The following is a 17,635-nucleotide window of genomic DNA, read 5'->3' as shown; positions in this document are numbered from 1 at the left end:
TATTGAGGGGGATCATAAAGTTGCGGCTAACTGGAAGAATTGGAATTCTAACTCAGTAATTGGTTACCTTGTGCTTTCTAGTAATGTGTGGTCGAAATGTAAGTCTTTTAAAATTGTAGATATAAAATGCAGTGATCATAACATGTTGACAGCAACCTTCTCAATTAGCCTGAAGGCTTACCATTCAAAGAAATATACTGCACGTTTGATAAACGTAGTAAAAGACCAGGTATCTAAGTTCTGGGGGGTTGTGTCGGTCTCATGATTAATTTAAAAAGATATTTTCAATCTATCTGAAGAGAGCAGCTGGACGAAGTTTGCTCAGCTTCCAATTCTTGTTTATCCTGTGGGATCAGGGACAGCCCTCTTGCCCCAAGCAGAAATGTGAAACCAATCAGAGGCATGTATTTGATCAGGCAGTTTGGGAGAGGAAGATGGCCTTGAGGATGAATTTGCGGGCTTTGAAAAGACTCCAGTTAAGCAGTGATGAATGTCAACTCAATTCAAATCACTGACGCAGGATATAAAAATCGGCTTAGAGCTCATTGCTTCCTGATGGCCCAAAAGGAAGGGGAACAAATGCTCACTACCATGATTACTAAAAATGCGTGCACTTTCTGGACTCTGGTAAACCAAGAAGCTAATCCTCAATTTGCCATCCAAGGTAACCATGTGACAGAAGCATGTTGGAAAGTTCACTTCAAGGAGCTATAGAAAGTGCTGAGTGGGAAATACTGATAATGGATGGATCAATTTCTTTGTGAGCTCAATATAAATGAAAAAATATTGAAAATCTTATATCTAAGGCATCTGCCTCTAGGGCTGCTGGCTCAAATGGACTCTTAAATCAGATTTTGAATTAAGATAACACTTTGTTGTCTCAGATTCTTCTATACCTCTTTAAGAGTGTCATTAATTCTAGACAAACACCACCTACTAGGAAGATTTTGATTGTGCTGACCATTCAAACTTCCGGCTGATCGCCCTTCTCGATGCGGATAGTAAAATCTTTGTGGCACAGGAATTGGAGGCTTGGACACATAGTTCAGGCGTACTGAAGAAGTTTCAGACTGGCTTTAGAAAGGGGATGTCAACAAATCTTAATGGCCTAGTCAGCACCATGCGGGCAAGTGCATGGATTAACGGAAATCCTCCCATCTATGAATCATTAATAGATTTTTCCTATGTTTTCAATACTGTAAACCAATGCCATTTGTGGCTTAAATTGAAATATTGGGGACTGCCCCTGCACTTCTTAGGATCATCAATCACATTCATGATAATACTAAGATATTAGTCGGTCTAGATGGGCAGGGTTGTCTGTCTAACCCCATTACAAATGAAGAGGGTTACAGCAAGAATGCATACTGCCCCCCACCCCCTGTCTTTTTAACCTGTACTTGGCAGACCTAGGGGAGGTACTGCAGAACGCTGCCTTCGTTAGCCTCAAAATTGGCAAGCAAAAGGTTTGCTGGATGGCCAATGCCGACAATATTATATTAATCGATCATACACCTATAGGCCTCCACTGACTTTTAAATATCCTGACGTCATATGCCTCAGAAAATGACTTGTAATCAATGCCAAAAAGTCATACATCATCTGGTTTTCTAAGAAAATGAGGATTCACTATCACATCAGATGGCTTCTAGACTCAGTGGAAATCACTCTAACGAGAGAAGTTGTTTTCTTGGGATTTCATATCTAGACCCAGCCAAACATCATGATTTTACAAACCATTCTGGAAGAGAAGAACAACCAATTTGTTTCTAAAAATGAAAAAGTTGCTATTTAAATTCTGTAGATTCTCAATTTGGCCACAAATACATTTTTATAAAGCGAGTGATCCCTGCTCTTCGTTATGGTATTGAAATCGATGTGCAGGCATTTGGTCTCAATTGAGTAAATCTTTAAGGCAGAATATGGAGAAAAAAGTCTTTAAACTTCCACTTTGTCTTCCAATGGCTTCCCTTGGTTGGATTGGAGAATAGTCTCTGTGTATAGGCTCATTGCACCCCCTCCCTTCCACCCTGTATGAGAATTTAGGAGTAGCAATGAGTAGTGGGTCTGTTCCAGGCCTTCTTAACTTGAGGAGGAGTGCAGAAACAAAATTGGGCGTCTTTAACCGTTCTCTAAATGACCTGGTGGACAATCCAGATGGCGTTAAAAAATCTGTTATGAAAGCAGACTGGGTGTTAACCATACAAAGGATGCACAGTTATTGACTCTATTCCTCTTTTTCAAACTGGATAAGCCCCCTGGCAATTTGCCTCGTTATTTAGATAGGTTTCTGATTGCCAATCGATGCAGCCAATTTTTAAGATTCTGGCTAAACCTGGTGCACACGTGGTAGGTTCTGGAAGTGCATAACAAGATGCAGGAGTCTGATGGTCTCTGTAAGTATTTTTTGGGGTCTGATGCTAAGCAAACTCTAAAACACATCTTGATAGTCTGTCCCGCTTTACAGGAGCTGCACCAGCTATTGTTATCCCTTTAGGTGGATAATATTGAATGGCTGAATTCAGAGGAGTTTTGGGATAAATTGTCCTCTGGCCACGAAACCTTATTAACTTTGGAAGTTTTAAAAATGTTAAATAAGATTGGGCTTTTATAATGATCTTAAGAGTTTTGTAAATTTTCTAAGCGAAGTTTAAGAAGTTGTTGTGTATTGTTTTGAGTACAATGTAATTTTATTCTGGAATGTTGTGTTTAATGGTTGATATATTACTATTTAGATGTGTGAAAGGTCCGTTTTTTTCTGACCATTAAATTAAAAAAAAAGAAAATATAGAAAATACTTCCATTGCACCAATGCCGGTCCGTTTTGGAGCCGTTCAGTTGGCACCGGTACAATAAAGTGTTGCAAGAATGTATGCACCGACTGGCCAGTTCAATGATATTTTCAGTGACTAACCAGTGCAATGAAGGCATTTGAATCAAGTGGTCTGTGTGGAATTGCATTGCACCAGACCAATGCATACACACCTGCCACGAGTAGGCCACAGTGTTCTCATTGACACCACAGCGTATTTATGATTCATAGAAAGTAACCAATGGACTTATGATATATTCTTGTCCAAAAGATGATTATGCACTCTGCAAGATTGCACAATGTGTGCCGTAGGCTTGGAAGAAGAGCTGATAGTATCAGAGATGTACTTTATAGGGCTTTATAGATTATGCTCTTTATTATGCAGGGTTCACTTGTGTTTTATGATCCTGTAGGGGCTAATCCTTCTGGTGGATTATGTTGTGCTATGCACATTTCTTACAATGTTCTATGCAGTTTTAATGTGTGTTATTTATTCACCAAAAAAATAAATTAAATTTTGAAGTCCAAACCACTCTTCTTGTTGCAACTGCAAGTGATAGTGGCATCCTAATAGAAATCACACGTAAATACAATAGATATAGGCAATTAATCACGCCCATGCAGATTTACTGGTGACAATGAGCTCTAAAGAAATTCATGTTTCTCTAAAATTGATTCGATTGATACTGACAAGGGTTTGGTTACTGAGTGATTCACAAAATTGTCTGAGATCATTGCACTGTTCCTGAAGACAATACAATGTTTATACAATCCTTACTCAACATTGCAGACCATTACCCCATGTCAATAAGTCATGGCAATACTTTCCATTAATTTCACAATATGTTAAGCCCCCCCCACCCCACCCCTGATCAATGAGTTTCAAGGTGTGCATGAAGATGTCAGTTTCCCCTGGGCATTCCGAACCATTATTTTGCTGTTTGTTTGGTGCAGGAAAGGGTTTAGCAATTATGTTTGGAAAAGGTGTTGCTGAGGGAGCAACCTCCCCTCCTGTTCCTTGGAGCTGAGGTCAATTCAGACACCCAAACTTCCAATGTCCCTCCTGCTTCTAATAGTGACATACTTTGCTTCTTCCGCCATGGCCCCTTGCCCTTCCTCTGGGCTGTACAGTGCCTGTTGCATATTCGCCCCTCCCTCCCCCGGCCACCCACGTTAATGAACACTGCTCACTGCCCGCCCTTGCTGCTGTAAATCCTGTATTTGAAGCATCATTACTTTGCATTAGTTAATGTCTTTCATGTGTTCCTGACAAGAAACATAATGAATTTCTACCTAAACCAATTCCTCGAGGGGCTTTGTTCCCTCTGGATTTATGTTTTGAACCTTATCCTCTTGCATGTGTCTTAAATGAAAGCGCTTTATCGAGAGAAAGGTTCCATTGATTGGCCACTGTTGTCCCCTATCCCCTTTTCTTATGGAGCTCAATTCTTCTAATATTTACAGGCCTCTAGACGATAAATATGTACATACAGTATGCTGACGTTCCTCAATCTGGGACACTTGGCTCTTTAGCTTGACTTTTACCCACTTTATAACGTACGGTGATTTTTCTAATAATTAGTTACAATCTCATTATTATCTGCTTGCCAGTCTATATTGTTAGGCTTCATCTCTTTTGTGACCCTTGATCATAAAACAGGTTTTCATTTACTTTCACCTGACAATACTAATTGCCCTCACCTCACCTTCATTTCTCAATGGCACCGCCCTCAGCACCCCTCTTAGATGTTTCCCTTCCCAATTTACATTTGTCTCTCCATTGTGTTATTTTCGCATTGAGATTATTAATACAATGAACATCTTCCTCTGAACCCATCTTTAAATGAATTTTTGCACAACTAATTTAGGGCAATCCCTCACTAATCCTTCCCCTTTAATTTACTCTAATTTTCCCTCCCCATGTCTAGAACCGTTGACTTAACTTAAATTCTACCTACAAGATCTCAAGCAACCCAAGGAGAAAGACAACCCTTCATGGGCAGCTCTTCTTTGAAATCCCTTAATTGGTTTCTATTAGACCGCTTACCTATCTGGGTGTGCACAGAGAGCTATGAGAGGAAGCTGCCACTATATTTATTACCATCTCAGCTGGCCATGGTGAATACGAGGGTCAGTAGAAAATTGAAGAATCCATGCAGGAAAGGCAGAGATCAAGTTTATTTCCGCACAGCTGTGCAGACATGGATAGAGAATCTGGCATACTATCCCTGTCCCGAAATTGAGGCACAGACCTTAGGGTTTGTATAGACTTTTAAAAATACAGAAAAGGCAGCTTAATACAGTTAGTCAGTTACATTAATAGTGAACTTCATACTGGTACATTCCCCATTTTTGGAACGCATGGCTTTCCTGCACCATTCGAAACCTGCTTAATTCTGCCCGGCCTACCCACGTGTTATAACCATCCGTTTTGAATGATCTTTTCCATTATGCATAATAAAGGCTGATCCAGCATCTAGTGCCCATGTGACTCTTGCTGCACAAGATTTTACAGAGTAAATTACACACAATCAGGACGGACAACCCTTCACTATTAGTGTTCCTTCAAGGCAGATGAATCAGAATCAGGGAAACAGTGATTATATAACAAACCAATGACTGTACAATCAGTATCATGATTATCATCAACTATATAATTTAATATGGAGGAGGATAGTGCTCCTGCAGAAGTCTCTCACATAGGGAGTTCTCATCCAGCATCTACATTAGGAAATAAAGGATTGGTACATACAAGAACACAAGACAGATGGGTAGAACTAGAACAGCCAGGACAAAGGAACCATTGTAATACGTTTGTCTGATGTAAAACATGGAATTAAAAGTCTTAGAAAAAGGACATACATGTACTCCTATACCTGAAAAGGAATGTTTCAAGTGTTCTTTGACTGTCAAGTTTTATTTCGAATTTTCAATGTTCACTTTCACTTTAACCATAAATCAATATTCTCATATGTTCCACAGAAATGTAGGGAATTTGTCCCTAAAATGTAAATTTTCTAATAGGCCATCTAATCCTGCATTATATTCTTTTACAAATGTAGTAACTAAACAGAAATAAAAAATGTGAAATGAGGACTGCTCAATTATTTCCAAAATATCTGGCATGGATGGTGCGACTATCATTTTAGACAAATGTGAATACTTGAAAAATATACATTTTCAATTGGATAATTGAACAATTGACTAGGGCTCAAACGAAGGCAATCATGACATTATTCAAAGCAGTAATTGTAAAAGGATTGGAAATGGATTTCATCAATGAAGTTTTGCTAGTAAAACATCCGGAAACTATGGTGTTGTTCTTTTGCCTTCTGAAAACACATAAAAACATCTTGCCTCCTCGACGATAACAGATTTTTCAGCAGAAAGGAAGCATAGTTCAGCCATCATCAATGCACATATATGTGCATCTTTAGCAACCCAAAATACAGGATGATACTTTTCACAATAGCTACCACTGAATACATTATCAACACAAGAAGGCATTGAATTAGAGAAATGTAATGGCTTACTGGTAGATTGTGATGTAAATTTGATATACATGTAAATGCACCTCAGGATGGAATTTTTTATACAATAAGTGCAACTTGAAACACTCCCAGGGTACACAAATGCACAAAACATTTTTCATAATGCTTTTGTGGTGTAGTACTATAAATACTTTTTCCAGAAATGAGATATTTTTTTTTCTCAAAGGAATCAGCTCACATTTGAAGGGTGCAAATTATGCAGAACATTTAGCAACATATTCATGAAGGAATTTGACTGCAGGCATATATTATTCTCAGAAACATGTGTGGATCAATTTTACACATGATAAGCCGATGACAATTGTATAGTAATTCTTCAACTTAAGGTCTTTGGCTAAGCTCGGAATCTAGAATCTATGTGAAAATATTAAAATAAAACACTGCGAATCTGAAACAAACCTGAGACAATAGCAATTATTTCAGGTGATAGTGTGTAATGATTTACACCTTGATTACGTCCTCTTCAAGCATGGTAGACAGCGTATCCTCATTTGCACGGTGGAGTGCAGAGTGCAAAAGGCAGCCTACATGTGTCTGTGCCGCCTTTTACCATGCACATTTGTACTCTGCTGTGCAAATGACCAAAATTTGGTGACAGTGTGTCAACTACGTGTATGTCTATAGGTAAGGGCTTCAAGCACCCACATTACGCTCTGGAGCAAAACAAGCACCTTTGTAAATAGAATATCCCTCTCTAGAAGTATGTCAAGGGTATATCAGAGTTCCTCATAGTAACTTTTCTGTGTATATGCCCAAAGCTTTTATCTGGAGGAAAACCTGACTCCTCAAAAGGTCTGATCCTTATGTAACTATATGCATCAAACTATAGATAATAGAAAGGGGTAACCTCTGGCCAATGAAATATACACAAACCTAAACATAATTCACACATATTGGCTCTTGTGGGTGACCTTCAGGAAAATAATCTTCATTATCACAGTGTGGTCACTCAGACGTTTCAAGTTACCTGCATAAGCTTATGCTAGACAAGAGAATTAACATTTCAATTACAATGATCAGGAGTTTATCAGGCATAACTTGACATTCAGACTACAGCCAGAAGTGGCGAGTTAACTATTTGAATGTAATGAAGAGTGCCTTAATAAAATATGTTTCCTTATGACTGAAAGAGTTGATCTGAGACTGGGAAATTGAAAGGAGTAGAGGAAGTTCTGAGATGAGAATATGAATCAATTCCAGCATGGGAAATGGAAAACAAAAAAGGAAGTAGTTTAAGGAAAGAATAGCTTGATTCCAGCATTGGAAACAGAAAGGGAACAAGGAAGTTCTGGGGAAAGAGTATGAATGGAGCAGGAGCATGGGATACAGAAAGGGAAGTTCTGAGAAGTTCTGGAACAAATATGTAAATAAATCAGAGCATGGGAAATGGAAAAGGGAAGCGGAAGGTCTAAAAGGGCAGCGTACATGGATTCCTGCTTGGGATATGGAAAGGGAAGTTCTGAGAAGAGAGCGTGAATTGATTACAGCACGGGAAATGGAGACGGAACAAGAAAGTTCTGGAACAAGTGTGTAAATCAATCCGAGCATGGGAAATGGAAAGGGAAAGGGGAAGGTCTAAAAGGAGAGTGTAAATGGATTCCAGCATGGGCAATGGAATGGGAACTACGCAGTTCTGGAAAGAGAGTCTGGATATATCCCAGCATAGGAAGAAGCACAAGGAAGTTCTGGGAAGAGAGCTTGAATGGATTCCAGCGCGGCAAGTGGAATTGGAACAAAGAGGTTCTGGAGTGACAGTGTATATCGATCCGAGCAGGTGAAATGGAAAGGGAAAGAGGAGGTTCTGGAAATAAACTATGAATCAATTCCAGCCTGGGAAATGGAAATGGAAAAAATAAGTAGGGTAAGGATAGTGTTGATTAATTCCAGCCTGGGAAATGGAAATGGAAAAAAAGGAAGTAGCGTAAGGATGGCATTGATTAATTCCAGCCTGGGAAATGGAAAGTGAGCAAGGACGTTTTTGGAAGAGAGCATGAATTGATTCCAGCATAGGAAGTGGAAAGGGAACATGGAAGTTCTGGGAGGAGAGCTTGAACCGAACCCAGCTTGGAATTGGAAACTCTTGGTCCTCTTTCTATGACAGGACGATATACTAACTCCACCACAGGGCAGTCAGGGAGTTTTAAATCATTTCGGACTCAATCCAACTGAATAGCAAAGTCTGTCGACTCTGATGAGGTCATCAGCGTTTTCACAAAAAAAGAGTCTATGCAAATGAACGCCAAAATGAACATTCTGAGGATTATGATGGTCTACACCCTTCTTCAAGGTGGATCACAAGGGTTGTTTGCAGCTCGATTAAACAATAGGCACGGATGTGAGAGTTTAGTGTTCTCAGAGGTGATGTAGTAAAAAAAAAGTGTTGAAGCCTTTATGGCATAACAATGAAATCTTAGCAAATATTAGAAGCAATGTTCTTGTGGGTTTAAAAACACGTTTTTTTCTCCAATGTACAGACACACACAGGAAACTTTCAGCCAAATGTAAAACAGTCCTACTGTCAGACCGCTCTAAGCCCAACTTGATGACGCAATAGCGACTGGGCTTAATGCACTTAATGTGCAGTCCATTACTACTGCGCCGCCGCTTCAGCAGCGCATCTATTTTTAATGGAGGCCCAGTAGCTGTAGTCTGCAGAGGGAGATGACATCAGTTTACCGCTGCTGCATGTTTGCTGCATGTTTGTTTTTTATAGATGCCGCTAAGCGTTGCAGGTTGTATGAAGAGATGGCTCTGCTGTCCTTTCGGCAAATTCTTCATGATGACCTTAGTTTTGGCCCCAATAACAATTCGCAAGACGAAGTGACAGCAGGCAAGGAAACAATGTTCAATGTCGATTGAATATAGTCCCAAAGCAACATGGTAATTGGTGGTATCCAGTGATTTTACCAAAATCCTTTTAGTAGAGGCATTTTTTGCTGAAACTATTTTACCGAAATAAATACCGATTTAAAAAAAATATATATGTATGGGGCGGTGAGTGGTTAAAACAGGTGGGGGGGGATTTGGGGGTTTTAAAAATATGGGTAAGCGGGCAGCTGGGGGGGTGGATGGTGAGCCCCCCAAATAAAGAATGAAAATTCAGTAATTTTTGGGGAAAAATTGTTTCGGTAAAAAATGCCTTGAATAAAAGGTTTTCAGTAAAATCACATAGAGCCGGTAATTGCATGTATGGGATTCCCAATAGAAGGTTCTGCCACTACAATTGCTAAGCTTTTAAATGCTTTAGGGTCTCCAGCATGCAGAATTCCAAATTTACAACACAGAGTGGTACATGGAAGAGTAAAAACTGCACTAATTGCCTTTACTCTTCCATTTTGCTCTCCATTGGGTACACATTGTAAATGGTGCCTATAATGTATGCATTGCAGACCTCATTTACAATGGACTCCCATGGAATCTGTCTGCTTTTAGAAGGAGCTAACTGCAGGCAGATTTAATAGGAATCCCTTTCGATTACGCTGCCATGACCATCTCCTACTGGCTGAAAGCTGAGAGGTTTTACAGGCTGAGGGGCAAGTACAAGATGGAAATGTATCCCCCGTCCCATTCATTGGTGTACCAGCCCACCAGATATAAAGGGGGCTGCCTGTGTCTTTCTTCCAGAGCCTCCTACAGAACCAGTTCTGTAGAGAAAGGTCTTCTTGTAAAAAGAATCATAGCCCCGCTCCGGAGTTCAAAGGGACGGCTTGTAGCCATGCCCAGGAGGGCCAGCACAAGCCCAGGAGGGACCTCCTTCCTGGTAAAGGCCGGCACTAGGTAGTAATGCAATGTATAGTGGCCATATGAATAAGAAAACAAATGCTATCTGTGTTTCCTTTATGCTAGACTATAGTTTGTCTCATATAATCAGTGTAGACCTACTTTTTTCTGAGCTGTGAGCATGACTTGCTCTCTGAAGGGTGAAATTGTAAAACATATAGGCCCTCATTACGACCCTGGCGGAAATCGTGGTGCAATATGCACCATGGAGCACGGCGGAAAGCTGCCGATACCGCCATGGGGGTTGGCGGATTTACCGCCCCATTCCGACCTTGGCGGGGCGGTAAATCCCCATTCCCCATTTTACCCTTCCCCATTCCCATTTTTGCCCCATAGGGTATAATGGGAGTGGGGAAGGCGTTAATTACGCCACCGTAAAATACGGTGGCGTAATTAACAACAAGGTCCCGTAGCGCCATGGATTTCTCCGCCCGGAAAAACCAGGCGGAAAGCGCTCCATGGCGCTACGGGAACTCGTAGTAGGGCGGACGGGTCCGCCGCGAATACCGCTGGCGTAAACCCACTCCGCCAGGGTCGTAATGAGGGCCATAGAAACTATGGACAGGCTTTTCAACGTAGGCAGTGGTTTCAGATGACATCGCTTTCCGTGTGAAGGGGACAAGATGTTAGTGAAGGACTGAGGGAGTAGTGTATCCTTCCGTAGGGGTAGTGGCTTGGGTTTCAACTCACACACTCACAGAACATCGACCAACTGTGTTCTTTGCATGGGGACCTCATTACACGTGGAAAGGCATTTTTACATGCAGTTTTGGGTATTAAAAATCAGCTGTGACACAAACTTCAATCATTGTCCTTATGTGTCTTCTGAACAGTGCTGCCAATTTCGCCACGTTAACGGCGTTCCACTTAGTTTGTTCTTGCATCTGTATTTGCTATTGTATTTGAACTTGGGGATAGACTTACATCAGAAGCGTAGACAGGGTAGGGCCAGAGTGGGCTAGGCCCACCCGAAATCTCTAAATGCCCACTCAGCAGCACTGCATAGGCATTTGCAGATGTTAATGTCACTACGGTGGGCCCAACTACATTAGGTTCAGGGTCCACTTGTTAGACAATCCTGGCTACGCCTCTATGTTCCTCCTTGTTATTGACAAACAAGCTGGGTCGAAACATATTCTCTATAGCACCATCGCCATGTTGTCCTCATTCATCTAGATATGCGTAGTCTGCTGTTCATCAGTGCTAGATCACAATCAGGACTAGATGAACTTTGGCTTCATGATTACCAGATGGAACAAAGCAAGGAAGACCCACTGGTACCTGTGTGTCATTAACCCCCCGTTCCGAGGGCTGGAACGGGGGTAACGGCCCGGCAGCCCAAGTTAACGGCATCAGTAAAGCGAGGGCGGTTAACAAGGGCTTCAAGCCGTTCCCCCCAAACCCGTTCTAGCCCTTGGATTGGGGGGGTTAAGGCCATTAGCACCCCGGGTAACTAAAGTGATAACCCGGGAAATTAAAAAAAGGGTTTTTCATTCATTAAACGAGACGCCGCGTGCGTCCTGTTTAATGAATTAAAATACTGATCCAAAATGGCCACCATGGTCATAGAAGGCGGGGCTTGATATGGAGCCCTTCTTCTATCACCATGGCAGCCGGAAAAGGGAAGCGGCTGTAGCAGCGGACCCACGCGCCGCAATCACGTAACTGGGGGTGGGAATACGGGTTTGAGATCTTTGAAAAAAAATAATAATAAAGATACGGGAGGGGGAAAAAGGAAGATGGTGGCCTGCGGTGGGGACGCAGCATGCAGGATCCGTGACGCACAGACTGAGATTAAAGGTTTCAGCTCGCGATCCGTGGAAACTGATTGGCTGTGCCGCCCACCACCGGGTGCTAATGGCTATTACTTGCCAGGTTCAGACATTTCATACATCCCGGCTGCCAGACATTTACTGCATAGAGGACAGAGACACCTACCCTATCCCTGCTCTTCTTCCTTCTACGTGTCTGTTCACTTTCACCTATCACAGATCCTATTCTTGATTTGCTAACTCTTTTCCACTAGCCTAGACAGTTCTAAAATTACTATTCTGGACTGGATTGGGTTGGAGAGATAAAAGAATTGCCTGGAAACGAACATCGTCCATGCTTCAATGTGCTTGCTTGAGCACATATCGAGTCCCTCACACAAATATAAACTACAGATATGTATCCATCATAAAAATGCAGTTAAGTAAACACACGCTGCTCATACCGACAGTTTATGCTTTTTACGTCCTCAGGCGCTCTGCACCACGGCTTGTTGCCCCATTGTGGCTCGACCAACATGCATATGCATCCAAAGTTTTACCACCATTATCTCTACCTGCATCCGGCCGCCTCCTTAATCCCTGTGCATCTTATCCCTACCTTCCTTTCCCTACCCTCTACATGTATCCCTCTTTCTCTCTCCTCCGCAGACTATGGTCTAGATACCCCTGGTGGTAGTACAAGACCCCAACCTCCAGACCTGCTCCGGCACCCTGACGCCTCTACATTGGTGATTTGACACACCATAAAAGTATTGAAATATAACATGACTTTTGAATTTTTTCTTGTTTTTCATTTCAGAGAAAATATCAAAAGCTCCAAAAGCAGCAAGTAAGTCCTCTTTCATTTTCTGTGTTCCTTAGTTTATGAACCATAGGCTAACTGTTTGGATATTTGATATTCTCCTTGTTCAGGGATACATGACTATGAACCTTCTAGTACTAGAAATGGATGTTTTGCGACTGCTGGTGTTCCCTGCTTTAGCATTTCAGTGTTGGGACTGCATGCAAAATCAAGAAAAATAACCTGAACGCAAGAAAATGCCAAAACGGGCACTGTTGAAAAGAATGTAAAAATAAATGTCGACTAAGGGGAGGGGGGCGTCAGGGGTGTACCCCGCTCCACTTACTGGAAATTAATGGAATTCGGGGGTGGTGGGGATGTCCCTCAAATCCCTCGAAAGGGAAGCAGGGGTCAAATAAAGTTTAAAAAAAGAAAGAAAAAGCACCCTGTGGCGGAAGTTCCGCCTCTCAACGGGGAGACGGAACTCGCGTTGCAGGGATAGAGCCGTGCAGAGGAGCAGCAGATAAGTCGGCGGCAGAGGTAAGTATGGATGGTAGGGGGTGGACGGTGGGGGCATAGCGGGCGTGAGGTGATGTGCGTGATTATTTACGTGCATGTTGAATTTGTGATTTTAGAAGTCGACATTTTCGTATACGAAATAATCACATACATCCTTCATTGACTGTCACACAGAAGCTTGCTGAGAAGAGGGCGCTGGAGTGTGCTGACCAGTGACCACTAGCGCTATTCATTTGGAATGTGTCCAGTATTTTTTTTTTATTAAAGCCTGATTCATTTAATTACACCTTTCCACACAGAATGAAATCGAAATTAATTAAGCTACATAAATACCATCTATATTTTTCTTTTTTTTCCAGCATAAGAAAAGGAAAAAACATACAATTTCAATTAATGTTTAAATCAGTCTTACTAAAAAACCAATACAATTCCATTACATCATACATGCTCATTCTAAGACAATAATATAACACAGGGACCTTTCAAAATTATAACGCATTTCTCTTAAATGGTCCTGAAATGCCACCAATTACATTAAATGATGGGGGGTTATACAAGTAATTTTTCCTCAGCTGTCTTCCAATCCCTAGTAATTGAAAGTACCATAGATGGACTGAAAGCTAAGATGCTTCCTGCTGTATCCAGTAATATCTTGGCTGCCTGGATCCCATAGCGCTCATCATTGCAGCGGGTGATTCTCCTGTTATTCCATTACTGGAGTGACAACAGTGTACTTGCCACTTAGAGTTGCTGTCATGGACGTGAACATCAGTCTGTGGGTGTGCATTTAACAGGAAGGAGGGCGTCGCTCTGAGCTGCTGGTGGCAGACTGATGATGGCCCAGAGAGTGCAAGAATATGCATGTAAGGTCTACAGCATAGCACATCTTTGTGACCTACTGATGATCAGCTGAAATGCAAGTTAAACAGCCAATGGAATGCGATGCATACCTCCCCTTTTCAGATATCAAAGCATCACTGGACTACTCACTAAGGGCCCGATTCATGGCATTTTTGCACGGTTCAAAGTGACTCTGCACTCTGCTGAAAAGTGACTTTGCACTGCCGACACAAACTCTGATTAATGGAACTGTACAATGTGTATTTTTGCAATGCAAAGTCGGTGCAAAGTCAGTGCATAGTCAATTTTGGAGTCCAAAATTACTTTGCACTGACTTTGCACTGCAAAAATACACTTAGCACAGTTCCATGAATCAGGGTCAGCAGTGCAAAGTCACTTTTCAGCAGTGCAAAGTCACTTTGAACTGTGCAAAAAAATCCATGAATCGAGCCCTTTTGCTTCCCCTTTACCTTAATGGGGGCCAGCACTAGAAAATGCTACTCACTTGCTTTCTGTAGTATCGTACATTTCACTGGCTATAATAACCTTGCGGCAAGCTGGAGACGCACGAGACAAGAGAGCGTCTTATGGAACGTGACGGCGCTGGTGACGGGGGAGATGCGGGTTTCAAAGTCCAACGAGCTGCATGCACCAGTCGGTGGGGCCTGATGTAGATACCTGTATTTGCCCAGCACAATAAATACTTACATCCCCAAATTCACTGTGTCCGCGATCCCGCTTACCGCAATACTACACTTTCTCATTCAAAAAATGGGACACTACTGCCACTACTACTACCACTACTGCACAACAGTGTTCATCTGTGTGTGTTGCTGTCCTTGCAGTATCCGTGTGATTGCTCAAAGGCCGTTGAACTCTGAAGCCAGAATTTCTAAACAAAAGTGTACAACATATATATATATATATATATTACATGGCCACGGTAGTGGCCATGTAGTTATGGTTAAGTTGCTGTTTCCATAGGAAGAGCACTTTTTGGGTGGCTTATTACTTCGCTCTCCCTGGACGGATCCTCACCAAACTTTGCAAAAAAAAGTATTTGGGTCACTCTGAATTCTTTTGCAAAGTTTGGTAAGGATTCGTCCAGGGGGGCAAAGTTATAGGGGGGGTCCCAAAACTTTTTTTTTCCCATTGACTGAATGGGAAAAAAATTTTGCTTGCGCCTACAGCCCAAACCGCTGGACAGATTTCCACCAAATTTGGACCAGGAGCAGCGGCTTTGTCCCGAAAGCGTGCTTTTGCAAATTTGGTGAAAATCCATCCAGTAGTTTATTTTAAAATGACCAAAAAGTAGTGTCCTGATTGGCCAATCGTCTTGCGTGATGTTCGCGGACATGCAACGTGTTCGCTGATTGGACGGCGTGGAGCGTGAAGCGCGTCAGATTTTTCAGTAGGGCCCGCCATCTTGGATTTGCGGACGTCCGCGGACAGCGCAGTGAAACTTTGTTCAAAATGTGTATTTTGTAGAGTGTGTTGGTGTGTAGGAGTGTTTGGGGAGGGTGGGAGTGTATGAGATAGGATGAAAGTTGTGTTTTTTATGTGTTAGACGCTTCTAAGAACACTCCCGGTGTCCTGGAATGTTCGTAGGGGGTGTCCTGAGGACGCTGTCCGTATTGTTCTCTGTCAAGTTGAATGTGTCCTAAGAACACTCGCGGTGTCCTGAAATGTTCGCAAATAAACAAGATGGTGGTGTTCTGAAGAAGCTTCTAAGAACACTCCCGGTGTCCTGGAATGTTCGTAGGGGGTGTCCTGAGGACGCTCTCCGTATTGTTCTCTGTCAAGTTGAATGTGTCCTAAGAACACTTGCGGTGTCCTGAAATGTTCGCAAATAAACAAGATGGTGGTGTTCTGAAGACGCTTCTAAGAACACTCACGGTGTCCGGGGAGTGTTCGTAGGGGGTGTCCTGAGGACGCTGTCCGTATTGTTCTCTGTCAAGTTGAATGTGTTCTAAGAACACCCGCGGTGTCCTGAAATGTTCGCAAATAAACAAAATGGGGGTGTTCTGAAGACGTTTTTGAGAACACTCCCGGTGTCCTGGAATGTTCGTAGGGGGTGTCCTTAGGACGCTGTCCGTATTGTTCGTTGCTAAGTTGAAAGTGTTCTAAGAACTATCGCGTTGTTCTGAAATGTTCATAGGGGGTGTCCTGAAAACGGTGTCCGTATTGTTCGCTGGCAAGTTCAAAGTGTTCTAAGAACACTCACATTGTTCGCGGACATTAAAAGTTTCCCATAGATCATAGTTGAAATGTTTGACTCTATGGATGTGATATGCTGCGGTGGTTGTTGCCAGGGCATGGAGTCTTGGGTGCATGGCCATTTGGCCATGCACCCAAGACTCCATGCCCTGGCAACAACCACCGCAGCATATCACATTCATATTTGCTTATAACTTTGGGTGAAAAACAAATGTATAAGGTATTAGATACTATGGATGTGATATGCTGCTATGGTTGTCCTTATTATTGTATACTTACTGTTTGGTCTAGTAATGGGAGTCCATGTTTTTCTTCTTCATTTCTGTGATGAAAGAAAATAGTATGTTAGCATTAGTATTTTGTAATGACTTATTACATTGAATAAGCAATATACTTTTTTTTTTTTTTACCCTCATATTTAGTAGAGTACAAATCAGAGTACTGTGCAATTTGCTCAGTTTCTGTATTTGTTGCTAAAATCATTGGGTCTGTGGGAGAAAAAAAAATCCATGTTGGATTAAAAAAAACTTTTTTCTGTTATGCTACAGTTTATTTGTTTGTTTGTTTTCAGTGTTCAATTGTTGTTTCTGGCTAATGCTTTATACTTTGCTTTGTTGTATTTTTTTTGGAGCAGTAACAGATTCTTCATTTGTTTTGATATTATAAAATTTTGGAGCAGTTAGGTACCAATTGGCGTATTCTAACTGCCTATTTTTTTAATATATTTTAGTGGTTTTGATTTATCTATTTGGATATTGTTAAATTTTGGGACAGTTAGGTAACAATTGGCGTATTCTAACTGTGTATTTTTTGGCCTAATTTAGTGGTATTCATTTATATGATTAGTTGGTGTAGAATCTTTGAGCTGTTAGATAGCTTTTGGAGTATTCTAACAGTTTATATTATTTTAACACAAATTTATAATTTTGGGACAGTTAGATACCAATTGGCGTATTCTAAATGTGTATTTTTTGGTCTAATTTAGTGGTATTCATTTATCTGATTAGTTGTTGTAGAATCTTTGAGCAGTTAGATAGCTTTTGGAGTATTCTAACAGTTTATATTTTTTTAACACAAATTTACTTAAAGGTTTAAATACAGTTTATTTATCAAATTTTGGTTTTAAGAACATCAAATAAGCGTTTGTAAGATTTGCTGGTAATCTCTGCTTTAGAGTAATGGTACTATCATTACATTCAAACCATCCACATTTCTTTTTTATATATGCCGTGTAGTGCCCTGAATTGGTTGTGGCTCCTGCGTGGTAGATTATACCTATTTTTGTGAAGGTTTTCTTACCAACTGATATTTGACTATGTGTGAATCCAGTCAGCTTGCAGTTGTTTTTGGTACCATCTGCATT

The 17,635-nt window shown here is 41.4% G+C and overlaps 1 protein-coding gene across 50 annotated transcripts in view; it reads left to right on the top strand.

Moving 5' to 3' along the window:
* Positions 1-17,635, top strand: part of TRDN (triadin) — a 1,596,486-nt gene that overhangs the window by 1,435,485 nt on the left and 143,366 nt on the right. For all 50 annotated transcript variants that reach the window (XM_069607588.1, XM_069607568.1, XM_069607599.1 and 47 more), the window contains one exon: positions 12,715-12,744. In XM_069607588.1, coding sequence (XP_069463689.1) covers positions 12,715-12,744 — 30 coding nt within the window. The remainder of the gene's footprint in view (positions 1-12,714; positions 12,745-17,635) is intronic.

Source organism: Ambystoma mexicanum, chromosome 4q, assembly GCF_040938575.1.
Source record: "Ambystoma mexicanum isolate Mex_15411 chromosome 4q, UKY_AmexF1_1, whole genome shotgun sequence".
Taxonomy (NCBI): Eukaryota; Metazoa; Chordata; class Amphibia; order Caudata; family Ambystomatidae; genus Ambystoma; species Ambystoma mexicanum.
Note: the sequence above shows the minus strand (reverse complement) of the source record. Positions and strands in the feature narration are given on the sequence as shown.